At 36.8% G+C, this 17610-nt stretch overlaps 1 protein-coding gene across 1 annotated transcript in view; it reads right to left on the bottom strand.

The window, feature by feature from the left end:
- Positions 1–17610, bottom strand: part of LOC105251037 (fringe glycosyltransferase) — a 78853-nt gene that overhangs the window by 15196 nt on the left and 46047 nt on the right. The window contains exon 6 of the mRNA XM_011257542.3: positions 3189–3274. Coding sequence (XP_011255844.1) covers positions 3189–3274 — 86 coding nt within the window. The remainder of the gene's footprint in view (positions 1–3188; positions 3275–17610) is intronic.

Raw genomic sequence — 17610 nt, forward strand, 5'->3', positions numbered from 1 at the left:
TTAAAAACATTATCGATCGAAATATCTGATTAATTTTCAATTTTATAATACTTTTTTAATATGGGGTAACTTTGAGTATGGTTTTCGGAATTTAAAACTGTAGCAAAAAAATCGGGAATAGAGCAACAAATTAAGATTACAGAAATATATCGATTTGTTTGTTTAAAAAAATTTTTTTTAATGGTTGTGCTAACTTTAGATTATAAAGTTAGCACAATCACTATTTTCTCCGAATCGGAGCAACTGGAACAACAGAATCAAAAATAGAGCAACAAATTAACAACAAAAGAGCACTAAATTTATATATAAATTTTATTCAATTGTGCTGAAGTGACCAGCTTAATAGACGTCAATTTAAAGCAATGTTCAGTAAAATTTCAGGTGGATCTTAAAAAATGAACGTGAGAATTTGTCGAAGTCGAAAATTGAACCTGCTCGACTGACCACGATAATTGATCGTAGAGGAAATAATACACAGACCCCAAGCACAGAGATATTCTTTGAAAAGCTAACGATTCGCGGAGTAAATAGAAATGAAATAAAGGAATCGGATTATTTTATTATATCAATATTTATTTAATGATTAAAAAAAGAATTTTTATCTTCCCAAGAGAATAAATCTATTTATTCTATTGTATTCATTTTAAACACAAATCCACGAAAAGAAATGTACGAAGGACATCTAAGATTAAAAAGAAAAAAGAATAAGAATAGAAGACAATTGTATCATATAGTTTTAGCTGGGTAACAGACAGGATAAAAGAAAAGCTAAAAGCGGTCACGATTTCCTTTCTTTTTGGTCTATTTGCAACGAAATAACATCGTAAATAGCTGTCGGTTGTAAGAAAAGTACGTGGAAAGGAACTAAAAACGCTTTTCTTTTCAGTTATCCGGATAAAGAATGTTCCTCTTTGCAATGTGAAATATGACGGCATGATATCCGTTATTTCCTTAAGTGCGACAAAGCGCAATGCGAATCTTGCGCGGAATAAATTAAAGCGCGCGAACGTAATCGCGCCGTTCTCGGCGAAAGACAAGTAAAATTACCGTACTTAAAGTCACCTCAGAATCATCCTGACGGTGTCTGGAATAATGTAAAAGTAGCATAAAAGAGACAGACAGTAACCAGAAAGCCAATGAATTCAGGCTTATTTCTCGCGACACGCGAGGCAGAACGCGAGCGGAATAAATGTCAGAGAAAATACATGAAAATTCCAAATAATAATTCACACGATTACGAAATTTTCCCCTCTTCTCGCGACAGGTGCGGACACTTAAAGCCAAGATATTTGCGCGTCGGCGAGAGATATTATTTTTAATTTTCTCAACAACGAAGAGATATTATTTTTAATTTCCTCAACAACGAAGCGAGAGAAAATGTAAATATTCAGACAATCAATAAATTTATAAACTGTCATCGGCAGGCATTTATAGTCGCTGAATCGCGAGATAGACGAGAAAGATAAAATATAATGGCAGATTACATCCGATAAAATAAAATGATGTCGAGGAGAGCCGTCCGCAGCCGGTCATCTCGTTCACCGACTGAGAAAGCCATTCGATGTACTCGTCCCGTTTTCTCTTTTCGTCCCCGCCACCCCGTATCGTCGCACGAAACGAAACGAACGAATGTATATATGGATGGCAGGATAATGCCGGGGCCGTGTATATCGCAGAATGGACGGAAGAGCGTGACGGAAGAGCTAGAAATGAAAAAGGAGCAAGAAGGAAATACGACTGAATCGCAGCAAGCCCTCCCAGATGCCGGGTTTTTTGCCAAATCCATTCTCGCGTTCGTTTCGCCACCGAATCTGTCCGTATAAGGACAGGATAAACAGGAGAAAGAGGAGAATTGCGAGTTTCCGATCAGCTTGTATTTAAACCGATCGAATCGCAAATAGAGAGGTCTTCAAGAGAGAGAAAGAGAGAGAGAGAGATGCTGCAAGATTTAAGCCTCGAATTTACGACGATAGACGTGAAACGCATTGCGAGGAACTGGATCTGTATCGCATATGGCTCCCGCGCGTCCATTTTTACATCGTTAATAATAATAAACGGTCGACGGGCTACGTGACGCTGACGGTTATCGAGGACCGAGGATAAACAATTGGCCACCGCGCGCCCATAAACGGTGATTTACGAGCGGCATGAACGCTTTCGACCTTCCATCGGCGATCATCTCGATGATCACGCACGGTATATAAACGTCATACGTGCTAACTACAATGCCTATCGAGAAGCGTTTATCAAGAGCGATGTCGATAATGGGAAACGTAATTGTTCATCGTTACGGTTCTCGTAATGATCGACAATTTTTTTTTATTATCTCCGCTTGGTTTCCACGCTTCAACAATTGGCATGAGATTTTCGCAACGATGTTATGCGCAATTTTTATATGAAGAAAAAAAAGAGAAGTTTTTTTATATATAATTATCACGATTGTAATGCGCGCATGTGAATCAGGTTTTGTAATAGATAGCACCAATCAATCGAGGAAGCGTGACTCGGCAAGGCCACAGACCTTATTTAATCCTTTGCAGGAAACGGATATAGAGACAAGATAGTGTACAGAAAAAAAAGATAAATAAATATCTGAAGGGATGCAATCAACATCCCTTCAGATAATGTACATTTTCACGTTAGATTAAATTCTGAAAGCCACCATGATATGCAATGTAACATATGTCATGCGTGTCATGCGTGACTAACCGTATTCTATGGAGATTTCTATTCTACGATAAAAGACAACTGCTGCATACAAAAGAAACGCGAAAAAGAAAGTCTATGTTAATTCGATGAACTCATCTCTCGCTATCGTTCTTTCCTAACATCGCGCGACAAGATTTGAAAACTCGCCGAGAGAAAATCGATTATTTCCTCGGTAATTGATTGTATCGTCACTTTAGAGAATTATAAATGTATAGAATCTACATTTTAAGACTATTTCGATTTCTGATAAAATGAAGTTATTACATAATTAAAATTATATTAATTATAAAAATTAAAATTAGATACAATTACAGTATATAAGTATTTCTCACGGAGAGTAAAAATTGAAGAGAATTTTATGCTATTAAAATTTTATAAGGCAATCAGTGTCACTGTTTTATTCAATTCGTGATCTGAATAAAACGAGTAATAAAATTTTTATTTTAAAATAATATAATAGAAAAGAGATAAAAACTCACCCAGCAACCGGCGTCATCTTTAGTGCCAATGCTCGGCTGATGCAGAATCCAGCACCACCCGTGGCGAACCAGAACTTCACCTTTTGCTGAAACACATACGAGAGAAAATGACTTTGTGAGAGATTCGGTTAAAAATCGCGGGAGTCGCCGCTATAATTATACGATACATCGATCCGAGATCAGACCGAGTGATCGATCATCGACCCAAGTATTCTGGTCCCGCGTTCCTTATTAACCGATTAAGGCTGAATGACTCGTTTGATGAGAATTAGGGATCGGGATAGATTGTATCTTGACGTATCGTCGAATGTCACGCTATCTCAGGAATATAAAATAAGGACGAAATTATAATATTTCAGCGATCCTACGTCGAGATTCGATCCTCGACTTTCGCTTCGAGGTCGTTCGAGGACTTGAATACGATTTCGTGGTGGTCGTGTGATCGCTCGAGCAATCACACGACCACCATGACAGTCTAATTAATAATTTAATTTATTCGAAAAAATAAATAACAGTATGAAGGTCTCTATCGAGACCGCCGGGCACGATGACGTAAATTATAAGAAAGAAAAAAACGTACACGAAGCATTGAGAAAGGTATCTGCTTCCTATTGGTCCTTTTCGCGGTGATCTGGAAACTGCTCCAGGAAACGTTCTCTTGTCCACGACGGATATACGAGACATATACACACACGTACACACACCTACATGGCCGTACGCAAGTGCGAAAACACAACGAGCTGAGGTACGAGCGATTTCTGGCCGATTGCCGTAGCCGCGGGCTATTATGGCCGGACTTCTAGACAGTCCGAGCGCGATTCATGCAAACCGATACTATCTCAATACCGGTATAAGACCATAGAAAATCGGTGCGCGCCTTCTCGAAGGCGTGGTGCACGAACAAGTTGAGCGTTACAAAGCAACGGCCAAGATAGACTTTGCACACGTGCGCGTATGCAACATATGTGTCCGCTGATAAAACTGTCAGCGTGAGTTTTTGCCTCCGTACGACGTCGCGAAAAGTCGAGAGTTTACACTAACTCGTTTACATTACACCTCGTATAAAGAAACAATCTAACGAGGAGCGAATAAATTGATGTAATACGAATTAGTTGCGGCAATTAACTGATTTAATGCAACGCGCGAAAGAGGAAACCGGCATCAGGTGTGCAGCTGATAACGCGTAATAACTTAGCATTCTGCTGCATTGATTCATCGCGCTTCTCGAGCAAATTTTTGATTTCTATTTTTTCTCGAAGAAGATATCGACGCGCCAACTTGGCTAAAAAAGGCTATTATTATTCTCATTTATTCTGGAGGAGTATAATTATATATATTCCTGGACGAAATTAACGCATAACTTTCTTTCACTTTTTCTTTAAAAGTTGATATTTAAATTTTAACGAAAAATTTTATATTTTATAATTCATCTCTCGTATATGTATAATTCACCTTCATCTTTTAAGCTTATCTTATATCTGTTTGATAGATTCAAAAAGTCATCTTGAGCGCGAAAAATTCTAGGTCCGCGACTGTCCGCGATATTAATCTACGCTCATTGATGTTATCTCTTTGACATCGGCCATGTTGGCGGCTCCTTTTCCTCAACAGGGCGTGGTAGAAGGCAGATGGCAGTTACGGATACATACTACGAGTATATCTCGCGATATATCCATAAGGTCAGCTGACAAGGCGATCGGTGCAAAGTTACCGTTATACGTACACGAGAAGACTTACCTACGCCCAATAGAAGAGACAGAGGGATAGAGGAGAAAGAGAGAATGTGCAGGAGAGCGATATAATCGTTCTCTCGCATTCCGTTTGAATCTACAATTTTGTCCCGCAATAAGATAGCCAGGAAAAGCCTACCGGGCCCGGTGACGCAGAAATTGCACCGATAATATCATGCCGCACCTCGTTGCAATTTGCGACTCGCGTTTATTCGTTTGACATGTTGCCTTTCGATCAATGTGGCAATATGTGTTTATGCATTTTTGAACCACCGATTTTATCTTAATGACAAATACTTCAGCCAATCTAGTGTTAATTTTTTTCAAAATGTTTCCAGCTGTTGACAATTTTTAAATCAATTAATTTTTATAATCAATTTGAAAAAATTACACAAAGAGAAGTATGCGATTTTTAAATTAGTTTTAATCGATAATATTTTTCGCATTTTCGAATAAAAATCCATTATTTTTCGAATCAAAAGAATTTATCCATTATCGAATATATTCACATTTCTCATTCCTGATATTAGCTTTTGTCCATAACAATTCTCTTGAGTTAAAATACAAAAAATAGTGTATTTTATTAAAATTAATTAAAGTTTAATTACTTAAATAAATTTAATCAAATTTAATTTAATTAAAACGATTTAAATTTGTCCCGCTCTCTTTGTCCCGCGAGAAACATCACTCGCTTTATGAAGGTATCGAGCGACAGATGAAAAGAGGAGAAACAGACGGGACCTCACCGTCGCATAGATGTACACGACGCGATAGAGGTAGCTCGAGATAGTATCGGGGCGCTTTTACAAGAGAGAAACCATTCTTTATTTCTCTCTTTCGGGTCCATTTGAATAACACAACGGCGTGTTGCGAGTGCGCGGAGTCACGAGAGGAGAACACGCTACCGATGCGACCCGGCGACGCGAGAATTCCGAGATCGCCCATGAACTCGTTCTTATCGTTCCGAGGGAACGTGCGCAAACGATTCCTCGCGAACCGATATTCGACGCAATCCTGGAACACTTTTACGCAAGCTGGTTTTGTCAAAAAGACGTTATTCTTCTTCCACAAATTTCTCTTTTCGATGAAATGAAAAAACAAGTGTCATGATTTTTTCTCGAGATAATCAATCATTTTCAATAATCTATAGTTATACAGGGTTAGGTTTCTTAATAAGTGCGAAAAATTTTAGGAGATGAATAATAATAGTTATAAAGGAATGAAACTAGCAACCCCTATTCAATTTTTTATTAAAACTTTTTAATGGGCCGGAATATGATCATCTAAAAATATGCATTAAAAAGTTTGATTTATTTAGAAACTTTCTTATTTCTTTTATTTTTTTTGATAAAATCAGTTTTCAAGGAAAAAAATAAAATACGTTATCGTGCACAGCACGATGTTAAATAGCATAGGTTTCAAATTACGAGAAGTTAAATTTTAAAATAAAAATAAAACTAGAATAAATGTTGGGAAGATTGGAAGAAAATTATTTAATAAAAACCTGAAAATCTAACAAATAAAAACCTAATTTTTATCCCCATTATTGGAGAATAATTAACACGATAACTCCACAGGGAGGGATGTAGTCTCCTAAAATTTTTCGAACTTATTAAGAAACACCCTATAATAATAATTAAAAATGACACGCTCTGATTTTTACAGAAGAAAACTTTCGATAATAATTCGATTCAAAGATAATTGAAAATATCAAGAGAGGTATACAATCGTATGTCATTATAAGCATGGATGCAGTTATCATTGTATTGCATCTTAATCTTTGGAATCCATGAGAAGCACGATGTCAAAAAATGATACGACAAAGATGATTCCGATATGTATTAATAACGCAGTCAAAGACCAGGTGATGGCGCATGAGATTCGATTGGCAGGCTGCAACGGTGATATTTTCTCCCGATAGTCAACCTCGGCTAAAACGTCTCGCATAAGCGCAATTTGACGATCCGGCAATCAGTCAGTAATTTTAATTATCGCGCGCGTATTTACGACTGGAAATCGCCTCATCTCGGACACGGCAATCTCGAGGGCATCGCGCAGGCATCACCAGTAACGAAGGGACTTACTGATCGACGGCCAAGATTGTGTGCCGGCGGTCCTCTGACTAATTACATTCCTAACCCGAGACGGGGGCACGTCGCCGAGGAAATAGCGTACGCGAGTAAAGGCTGCACGATTCTATATCCAATTATGTACGGGCGATTGGCAGCGGGGGCCCCCGTAGATATGTTTCGCGATTTGATTGGCCTTCCTCGACCTGTTATCGTCGAACAGATATGCAGTTATTCGAGATTATGCCATTTCCCTCTCTCGCTCTTTCGATTTAATTACTTTAATATTCTCTTTGCTTAATAACTCTCCGTTGCAACTTCCGATATAACAAAGTTTCCAACGTCAAACAAACTGTTTTTCTATCATCGATGTACGAGAAACTCTCTCTCTTTTAAAATAGAATTTTAAAACGTAGAATGAAATTTTTAAACACTAACTGTAACTATTGTATATTCAAGCATATAATAAATATTATTTTTAAAAAAATAATAAACTTTTTATTTAATATGGTGGCCCATCGAGAAAATTCAACCATCGTCTTCAAAAAGAATAGTTGCATATAGCTGATTATTGTCTCCGTGGAACGAACGGCCCGTTCACGAGATCGTAAAACCAAGGCTGAATGACACGGCGAGTAATATCTGATAGAGGGTATGTGGTTGGTCGGTGTATTAGGACTAATGAACAGATTAGAGGCCCCGATATAACCCCACGGACGGCAGATGTGCCAAGCTACGTATAATACTAACATAAGAAATTCGTCGTATCCATATCGCGTATGCAATGACAAAAAAAATAACAAAAGCAAAAAATTTTGGAACTAAAATAAAAAATGCATCCTTCTCTCTCGATTTTTTCCTTTCACAAATCTTTTTTCGACTCATAAAACTATTAATAATTTTCTTTCGCGATTATAATCATATGCTCGTTATTAATTGCATAAGTTTCTCGAGCACAATGCGCGAGATGATAGATCTAATTAAATTATCATGAAACAATCGTCCGATCTTTCGGAGCTTATTTTTCGCGCGTTATCTCTTTTGAAAGCACCGGCTGTGTTTTACCCCCGCAAGACCAATGGCTTACAATTTGTATGCACAGTCATCCGCACTTCCACGTGGATTTATCAACGTGATATCTACAGTCCGGACAGAAAGCCTCTTGCTTTTGTTTCGAGTCCGTTCGAGCGTATCCCGCGGCATATAAAACGCAATAGAGATGCTGTGCGATGTTTCCATAAATTCCATCGTACAGCGTTTTTCAATATCGGACAATACCATATTTAACCGGAACGAATAAATCTAGAGACAATGGCTGCTTTTCGTAGTTTGAAGAACGCTTTGTATGCGCATGGCTATGAGAGAGATATTTCTTTTCCGCACAATAAAACAAATCTACAAAACCTCGTAAAGATAAAAAGAGATACGCCGAATATATAAGAATTTTTTTACACAAATGTAAACGTTTAAAAGTATAAACCTCCGAAAATATGAGGATCTAACCATAAAAAAAATCATCAAACATAAACTTGATATTTTATCTTAAGTTGATATTTTAACTTGATATTTTATCTTTAGTTTATCTTAATTATAAGAGTGCTGATCGTTTAATTCGTTTAATCTAAAATTATGTATTATTTTGTGGAAACTCAAATTAAAAAGTTTTATTTTTATAATTTAAAAAATCTTTAATAAAATAGTTCTAGAAAGTTTAAAAAAAAAAAAAAAGAAAAAAAGTCTTACATATTCTTTGAATAACAAATACATGCAATGTCATGTAAAAAAATTAAAAGTTATTAATATAATTATATTCCTTTAGACCCTCTTATAGACCCGAGATTTGCAAATACATAATTAACGAAATTGTACGACGACAGCTCTTAAATTTCTTCGGCAAGCGGACGACAGGATAAAGTCCCTTGAGAGATGTAAAAGGGACGAGTATGCTCCTGAATCCGCCATGAGTGGAATCCACTTTGCGATCCTTGGCCAACCCCTCGAGATCTAAAGAGCACGTGCACATGCAAATATCGGTAGGCTCCCAAACAAGGCTGCCGACCAGTTTTTCTAAATAAATACTGGCAAAGTAAGCACGGACGCGATCTTCTAGAATTATCTCGGCCAGATTTTATCTCGATTTATGATGTAGTTTAAATTTACATGAATTTTCGGATGTTTTTCTTCTCTCTCTCGCGTTACAAATATACAGGATGTTTCTTATTAATCTCTATTCAATTTTTTATTAGAACTTTTTATTATTTATATGAAAAACTCCCCTTAATTTTCGACAAAGAATCGTCTCCTATTTTTCACTTATTAAAAATTCATGTATACTTTTATTCAACGTACTAACTGTATACGTCATGTATATTGATTACACCATATGAGAAATTAATAAAAATCGAATAAAAAGGATCGCGAAATTAAATCTAGATATTTCGATTAATGTATACAGACGCTGCAGCTGGCGCTTTCATGCAAAAGTAACGATCATCGAAATAGATAAAACGAAGGAAAAATGGATAAAGGAACTGATAAAGCAGACGTCTGTAACGTACGATATGCACCGGATGCGGCCCGCTGCAAAACAAAGATGCTGCCGTGAGATATATATAAAGCAACAGGTATAATAATATCGGAGTAATGGAGGTAGCGTATACGCGGCATAGGGAAACATCAGTCAACCCCCTTTCGCCCTTCCTATCTGCCGCCATGTCTTTCGCCGTGTCGGAACGGATATACATCTTTTCCGCGGTGTGCCCACGGGGGCCGTCATGGGTCACGAGCGCATCTCCCATCCGTTGCTTCGCGTCTTTCGACCATTCTTCTTCCCGTGTCCTCTTTTCATTCCGCCGATTTTTTTCCATCCGACATCTAATCGCGCGGCATAGGCAGTTGCCAAGGTGAAAGAGTTAGGCTCGTCCGCGGTGCGGAATGACGGTGCGTGATTTATTGCGGCCGGGCTCGTTAAACAATTTAACGACGAGGAACATTATCAAAGATGCATTACTCGCATCGTATAACCAATTGCAAGAATATATTATAAGCTCGCATATAAAAAAATAATTAAAAAATGAAATAATCTTTAATAATAATTAATATTGTTATTTCATTTAATATTGAACATTCAGAAAATATTATTTAATATATTTTATATATTTTTTAAATATATCTATCATCTATTTTTAATATTTATAATTTTAATATTTACATGTAATATTTTACTTGTAATATTTTAAAATGCTATAGAAACGCAACTTCTAACATCCAACTTTATGATACCCCGAATTTCGCCGTAATTCTCGTATTATTCCAACGAGCGTTAATTAGTCCGAAATTATGCGGCGGTTGGATTATGCTCCTCTTCAAAACTTCCTCCTTTCGCTCGCGCATTGTCCCGACATAATTAAGCGAAAATCTCGCGTACAGCAACTTTCTTTTTTACAATGGAGTTTTACGACGAAGCTGACGCGTTCCCATTTTTCACCACATCGACGGATACCGTACGATCGTCACGGGTCACGCTAACTCGTCCATTGTATTCCCGCAGCCGATTCTACAGAACAATGCCTACCTACTATAATTACGAGGAGCTTCGTTAAAATAACCGCGAGCTCCTTCTCCCCGTAAAAATACCGACCCTCATTACTACCGAATAGACATGAAAGTAGAACGTAATCGCGGGCATGGTCCGTTTAATCGAAGGCTTCCGAGTGCTCCGTAAAAAACGCATCGCCGATATAATTCGCGTACTCGTGCCTAATATATATACGTATAATCGCGACTTTTCCCGAGGAAAAAAAGCCACAAAGGCGCGTCCGGTGAACCGCAACATGCTAGTGCCAGCCGTTTCCAGGTCTCTTTAGCCGTTCCATTTAAAGCTCCTCCTTCTTTTTCTCTTTTAGATACACCGCCAGGTTAAGCTCCACTACGATTCTCATGCGATAAAACGCCTCAATAAATGGTAGTAGGATGCAGCGCGCAAAGAAAATGCGTAGCCACGCAATATGCGTTCGTGCACGAGTGCATCTCGCGGAATGCATCATTTATAATTTATAATTTCGAGAGTCTCTCGTTCTCGATAAATCGCGATTTTTTCTTAAAAAAAAAAGAAAAAAATTGTTGAAAAATGCGAAAAGTCAACTCGAATAAAAAAAAAGAGCGATCCTCGCACTGAGAAAAATCGTTTGATTGTATCAACAAGACGTATCTGAGGAAAGCATTTTGGTTAAACCAAGCAGAATTTCTAGTTATCACAATAAGACTCGATTTTTTATAACTAGAACGTTTAATTGATTTTATTACAAGGATTTGGTTAGTATTTTCTAGTTGGATCTATAAAATTTCTTGTTATATTAACTAAACATGGACACGGTGATGCCATTTTTTTAAGTAAATTTAGTATCATTAACAAGAAAATTTGATAAATTTAAGGAAAGAGTTAATCATACTCATCTGGTGATTCCTAAAGGAATTCTGATTTGTCCATTTTTCAACATACTGATTGAATCTACCAGACTTTTGATTAATGCAACCAAATTTTTTTCTCAGTGCGATCGTTATCTATTTATTCCAACGCGCGCGGGGAAAAAGACAATTATTCTCCTTGCTTTTTTTAAATAATTTTACTAGAATCGCTTGGACGAACTCTCATGAATAATATTGATTTTCCGGCGGAGTAAACACCGGGATGTTACCGGCACCGGATTGTTTCACGGCGTCGTGCACCTTGAAAACGATTCCCACGTTCGTAACGCGTTCTGCGCGCCGTGCTTTAAGTTTAGGGACAAGCGCACCCAGGCAAATCTTTTACGGATAATTAAGATATATATATACAATTCTGATTAGATCTGATTAGTGGTCACATTCGTCAAAACGTCGCCTCTACAAAAGTATTTTTCTTTATCATGCGAGGTTTATTTTTCGTTCATGCGAAAATAATACCGTTTTATCAATGTATTAATTAGAACGTGGTGGAGATTGGCGAGATTATTTAACGGAAATCGCGCTGAAAATTATCATCGAATCATATCACACGCGCAGAGAAAACGATTGCAAACTATATGCGAATAATTGCGGTATCAGGTCAAAAGATTCCAATAATAAACGCAATATATTTCTCATGTTATCGATATTATATGAGAATCGCATTTACATTCGGTTTGTAAAAAGAAACTATCTCTACTATCTCTAAAATACCGCTCGAAATACCTTCCATAAACGTAACGTCCTCGCTCGTCGTTATTTCTGCGGATAATTGCGTAGCCGTGAAATTCATGATATTCAGCGGCCTGGCCGGAACGAGAAATAACGTTGGCATTCTGCGGCGCATATCATAATTACGCGGAATCTCATGGTCCGTCTTGATTTAATTATCTTAATGCAATTAATTGCAAGAGCGATTCGGTACGACGTATGAGGAACAGACGCATTTTGCGTGAGAGAATTTCACGTTACTATCTTCTTTCCATTGACATTTATTTATCCGTGGCACTTGAACAATGTAATAGAATGTTTGCAATATTTGGCATGTGTTGGTAAAAAAAATGCAATGGTAAAAAAAATTGAATGCGATATAACGCAAACATGTAGCTAAATCAAGAGAAATCGAGAGAAAAATAAAGTTGAAATATATAAGATCAGTTTAGTACAATAGCTTCAAGCAAAATAAAAATAATATTACCAGAGTAAAAGATAAGAATAATATTTATATCTTTAGTGGAGCTTCAAAATTTTTCTGTTAAAAGTAGACTGTAGATTATTGAAAAAAAGTTTAGATAATGATAAAATAAAATGTACAAAAATACCAAAAAATGTGATTTAGCCAAAAAAGTATCTCATCACTTAAAAAATTAATTATGAATCATCATAAATTTCATAATTCAATCATTATAATATCGAATATCAATCTAACGAGAAAACATCAATTAATAATAATCCACGCGAATTGTGACGCGCAATTCCAATTTCAATTACGCTTCTAGCACGCAGTTTATGTGAGATGATTCAATATGCCAAGACCCCGAGGGTTTGGTTAATTGAAGTCAACTTCCGCGTATTCATCGAGGCGACAATAAGTATCGTACATACGCACGCACGCATCAAGGATCTATAAATAAGAAAAAAATACCCGAGCTATCCGTTCATCTACCTAAAGCAGTTGGTTACCGCCGATCTCGTGCAATACATCTATCTGATATATGCATTCGCGTGATATACAAATGCAACTTTATCTGGGCTCGACCAGACGATCCTATCTTCACCCTAACACCTCCGTTTAATGGGATGCACCAAAGGTGCAACAGCCTGCCAGATAAGCGGCTCGTTGCCTTTTATTAGGTCGAGTTTTTCATTCTTATCCTCATTGTCCATTGAAATGGACTTTTAAAATCCCCCCTTTTCACATACTCATCGTAAACATCTCGCGAGCAGAGATTTAAATCGTTGCAACTTTTATGAGCTTGCAGATTTCAACGCTTCGTACGAAATGCTTCTGTGGCCATGTGAAAACAGCGTGAAACTTACATTGTTCAATATGATATGTGTAACGTCGAAAATTGAACTCGTCGAAATTACTGATTTTATCTTTGCTCATAAGATACCTAGAATTATGAACAATCCTTTTCACCGCATAATGAGCGCTCTTTTTTTTTTAGAAAAGAGTGCGGCTTTCATGTAGCACTTTTTTTACATTACTAATCACAATGTCGACAGGCTACATGGAACGATCTTATTTTGCTGGCGCAAATTATAGAGATCAGCGATCCGGCGCAAAAGTGATTGTATATCGATGAACCGGCAGCGGACGATCGAATTGCCGAAAAAATTGCCAACCGCGGAACCGAGAAGTGGCGTGTTCGAAAATCTACCGCACTTTCTTTATGATACACGATGATTATTACAATCGATCGTTCCTTCGCTCGCTCATCGAGCCCTCTCTCGTATTCTTTTTCTTGCTCGGCGACTCTTTTTCTCCCTCTTTCTCTCCTTCTTTCTCCTTGTTTCGAAACCACAACGACTATAAGAACGCATCAAGTCGAAGGAGGATGCGAGGAGCCGCAGAAACGCAAGCCTCATTAAATAATAATTCATAAGACTGGCGGTATAAGGATGTGAAAGGGTGGAAGAAATGCACGACATATGGCGAGTAAGAGCATATTTTTTTGCAAAATAACGAAAGATTACAAAGTTATGTTTAGTCTCTCTTCTTTTCGAGATTCCAAAATGAAAACATGTGTCTAATTATATTATTCCGATTATTCTCATATTTATAAAGGGATATCACAGGAATCTATCGGAGAGTTTATTTAAGATGAATGAAGCTCATTAGACGATGAATATCAATGTGGGATAGACTAATAAAATTTGGAAGGACAAAAAGGCGACAGAAAATATGTACGATGTGGTCAACATGTGGCAATGTAATGCAGTATATTGCTTCATTTGCAAAATGACTAATTATTACGCCCAATTAGCAACTCCTAATATTTTATCTTAGAGCTCATTTCGCTTCTGGCATGTATAATCATTACGTATATTTATCTGAAACTCTTCATTTGAATATTAATTTTTGTGTTTTTTTCTGTAGAAATTATAGAAAAGCTAATAACGTATCAAAATAGATGATAAAAATTTTTTTGAAATTTAGATTTATATTATAAATATATTATAAATGTGTTAAAATTTTTTTCTGCTTCTCAGAGCATAATATCTATTTTTTAAATTTAAAAAGCAAACAAAGAAATGTCTTAATATCCTTGTTATCTCAAGAATGTGGTCAGAAGGGAACGTTTAAAAAAAAGATAAAGAAACAACAGCAGATTTTTCTTTTACAATAATGGTTCCAGCTTTCCACTTATTTTTGGTCAAGCAGTTCGCTAGCAAAGAACAATGCAACACCTTTCATATTTTCCTGACCTGGCGCCGGTTGATTTTTACCTGAAAATACTCAAGGGATAGCGCTTTTGTGATTCTGCTGACATTCACTACGTGATAGAAAAATGGGAAAAATTTTGGAGCAAACAATGTTTTTCCGGAATCCTTCCCAGAATTCCAACAGTTCTTAAAAGTGACGTATAAGAATAGAAGAATTTGAAAAGAATATCACGAGAATAATCTAATGAATAATTCGTAGACAGAGTTTTGAAATTCTTTTTATACATCTCATCACGAGATAACTCAATTATTAGATTAAAAATTTTTTCAGTTTTGTCGCAAAAAAATGTATTTCGGTTTTTATTGAAAGTACGATGTATGTACATATCTGCATTTATAACTAGAAAATAAAAAAAAGAAGAGCTAAAACGAATCAGCTCGTTAAATGCAATGATTAGAATAGTGAGAAAGATGCAAAATAGTCAAAAAACGAACACAAATGAACAGATTCGTTGTAGAATGTACGACATATGGCGCACATCCGTGTGCTTTCGTTTCAGGCCGCAGATATATCGCGATTTTCTCGTAAATTGCAATTTATGAGAATCTAACGATAGCATAAATTGCAATGTATAATTTTCTCTCATTTCACATAATAATTAATATCTTATTCCATATATATATCTTCGTTTAATTTAATTAAAACAGCTGAGAGAAACTTCATTGTTACAAATCATGTTTCAATCAGTGCTCATAGAATAATTTAGAATAAAATAATTTTACATTAAATTATAACAAAACTTTTACTCTGGGTATTACATAAAACACATTATTTTATTAAATATACAACAATTAAAAAATTTCCTAATTTATCTTTTATAATTCATGAACATTAAATTAATTCAATATTACATTTGATTAATAATATTCCACACTTTTGATCTAAAACTGTATTTTCTCTCACTAATCTAGTCAGCACTTGTGTTACAGAGTTAAAAAGCGATTTAAAAAATAAAAATAAAGCGATTCCCGTAATTGATGCCAGTACGAAGGAGCGTAGCGTGCAAGCGCGTAGGACTCGACAAGATGTTTGCTGATGCACTTCCCCATCGACCTTGATCTTACATTAGAAGGCCGCGTTCAGCACCAAGCAACGTCAGTTATTTGCCTCGGAGAGTGGCGGCATGTTCTCTACGAACGATTTCCTTGTGGTTTCTCCCTATCACCGTCGCAAAAAAGGGGGAATAAATATTACGCACGCTCGGCAGATCACGTCCTGAACTTCATATGGCTAAACCTCTACATTCACTCGAGTGAAAATCAACAGTCAAGAGAAATCAAGTCTTTTAACGCTACAAGAAAATATATGAGTTCTTTTAAAAAAAAACTTATTTTTTAAAAGAAACTATTTAACGATAATTCAAACTCGAGAAAAAAATAAAAATAAAAAATAAATTTTAAAATAACGTATAAATAAAAATAAAAATAAATATAAATATAAATAAAACAAAAGGAGGAAATTAAAATAACTAGTAATACAATCGAGAATAAACGAAATCCAAGTCGCAGCATTCCCGATTGGAATGTTCGCAGGAGCTTCTATACATTATTTCCGAGAGGACATGCCGTGCTCTTAATTAAAACGAATAGTAGCCGATAATTATTGGCTGCGGCCGAGCCGTGGATCCGACGAATAGGTTTAATAAAATGTCTCGTATTTCATAAGAGATTTCGCCCGCCTCCTTCCTGCACCGTGCTATCTTTCTCCTTGGTCCTGTCTCTCTCTTTGCCGCCAATCGCTCTGGCTTCCCTCTCTTTCTATCCTCGAATGATTAATACGGCCACTGGCGCGCTACGAGTTTACTGCCTTCCTGCTGCGGCCACCTACCGCTCTCTCCTTCCATCTCGTTTCGTTCTACCTATACAGCACCTATATCTTTTCGTCATCTTCTGTCTTCCGTCGTGTTCTTCGTTTACGAACGACCGACCTCTGCCAATGCGGCCGAGACTATGCTCGCACTGCAATATAGTAAAACGCGGCTTCTTCTCTCTCTTTCGTGCTCGCAGACACGCCTAGAATATTTCCGCGGGGTGCCAATCGCCGCTTCCGATCGCGAATCGATCATAAAATTGCAAATCAGTACACGATCTCTCGAAACTTCTCGACTATAGACCGCGACTATTGAGTTTCATGCTGGTAATGTGTAAAATTGTATGACGCGAGTACTTTTTATTAATGAAATATTCTAAGCGAAATAGGCTAACGTCTCGGCATGTAAAAACAATTTAATAACGCTCGAGTTTTTTGTCGCTAATCATAATGTACTTGACACGGCATGAACAGAACAGAAGAAATTTAATTAGAAAAAAGGATTACGCAGTACGTTCTGTACGTTCTCGACGAGAATGTACTGCTGGTCGATTTCACGCTTTTCACGATGGTGAACGCACGAATGAGACACGTTCGATGGAGCAGAGACTTTTTTTATTTCCCGTTTGTCAATCACCGTGAAAACTCAAATAACCGTTACCAAGGCATATTTGACGAGTCTAGCGATTTAGGAAAAATCGACGAGATGAGAAGAATCGATACAGTATCTCACTGACAAGATTCCGGAAAGAAATAGGGAGAGAGAGAGAGATATCGGATCAATCTATTTTTAGATATTCGTGGAATCCGTCGCATTCAGACAAATCACACGATCAACTATAATGGAACTATTACTGTCATCGTTCGAAAAGATCAGA

Source organism: Camponotus floridanus, unplaced genomic scaffold, assembly GCF_003227725.1.
Source record: "Camponotus floridanus strain SB8 unplaced genomic scaffold, Cflo_v7.5 scaffold24, whole genome shotgun sequence".
NCBI lineage: Eukaryota > Metazoa > Arthropoda > Insecta > Hymenoptera > Formicidae > Camponotus > Camponotus floridanus.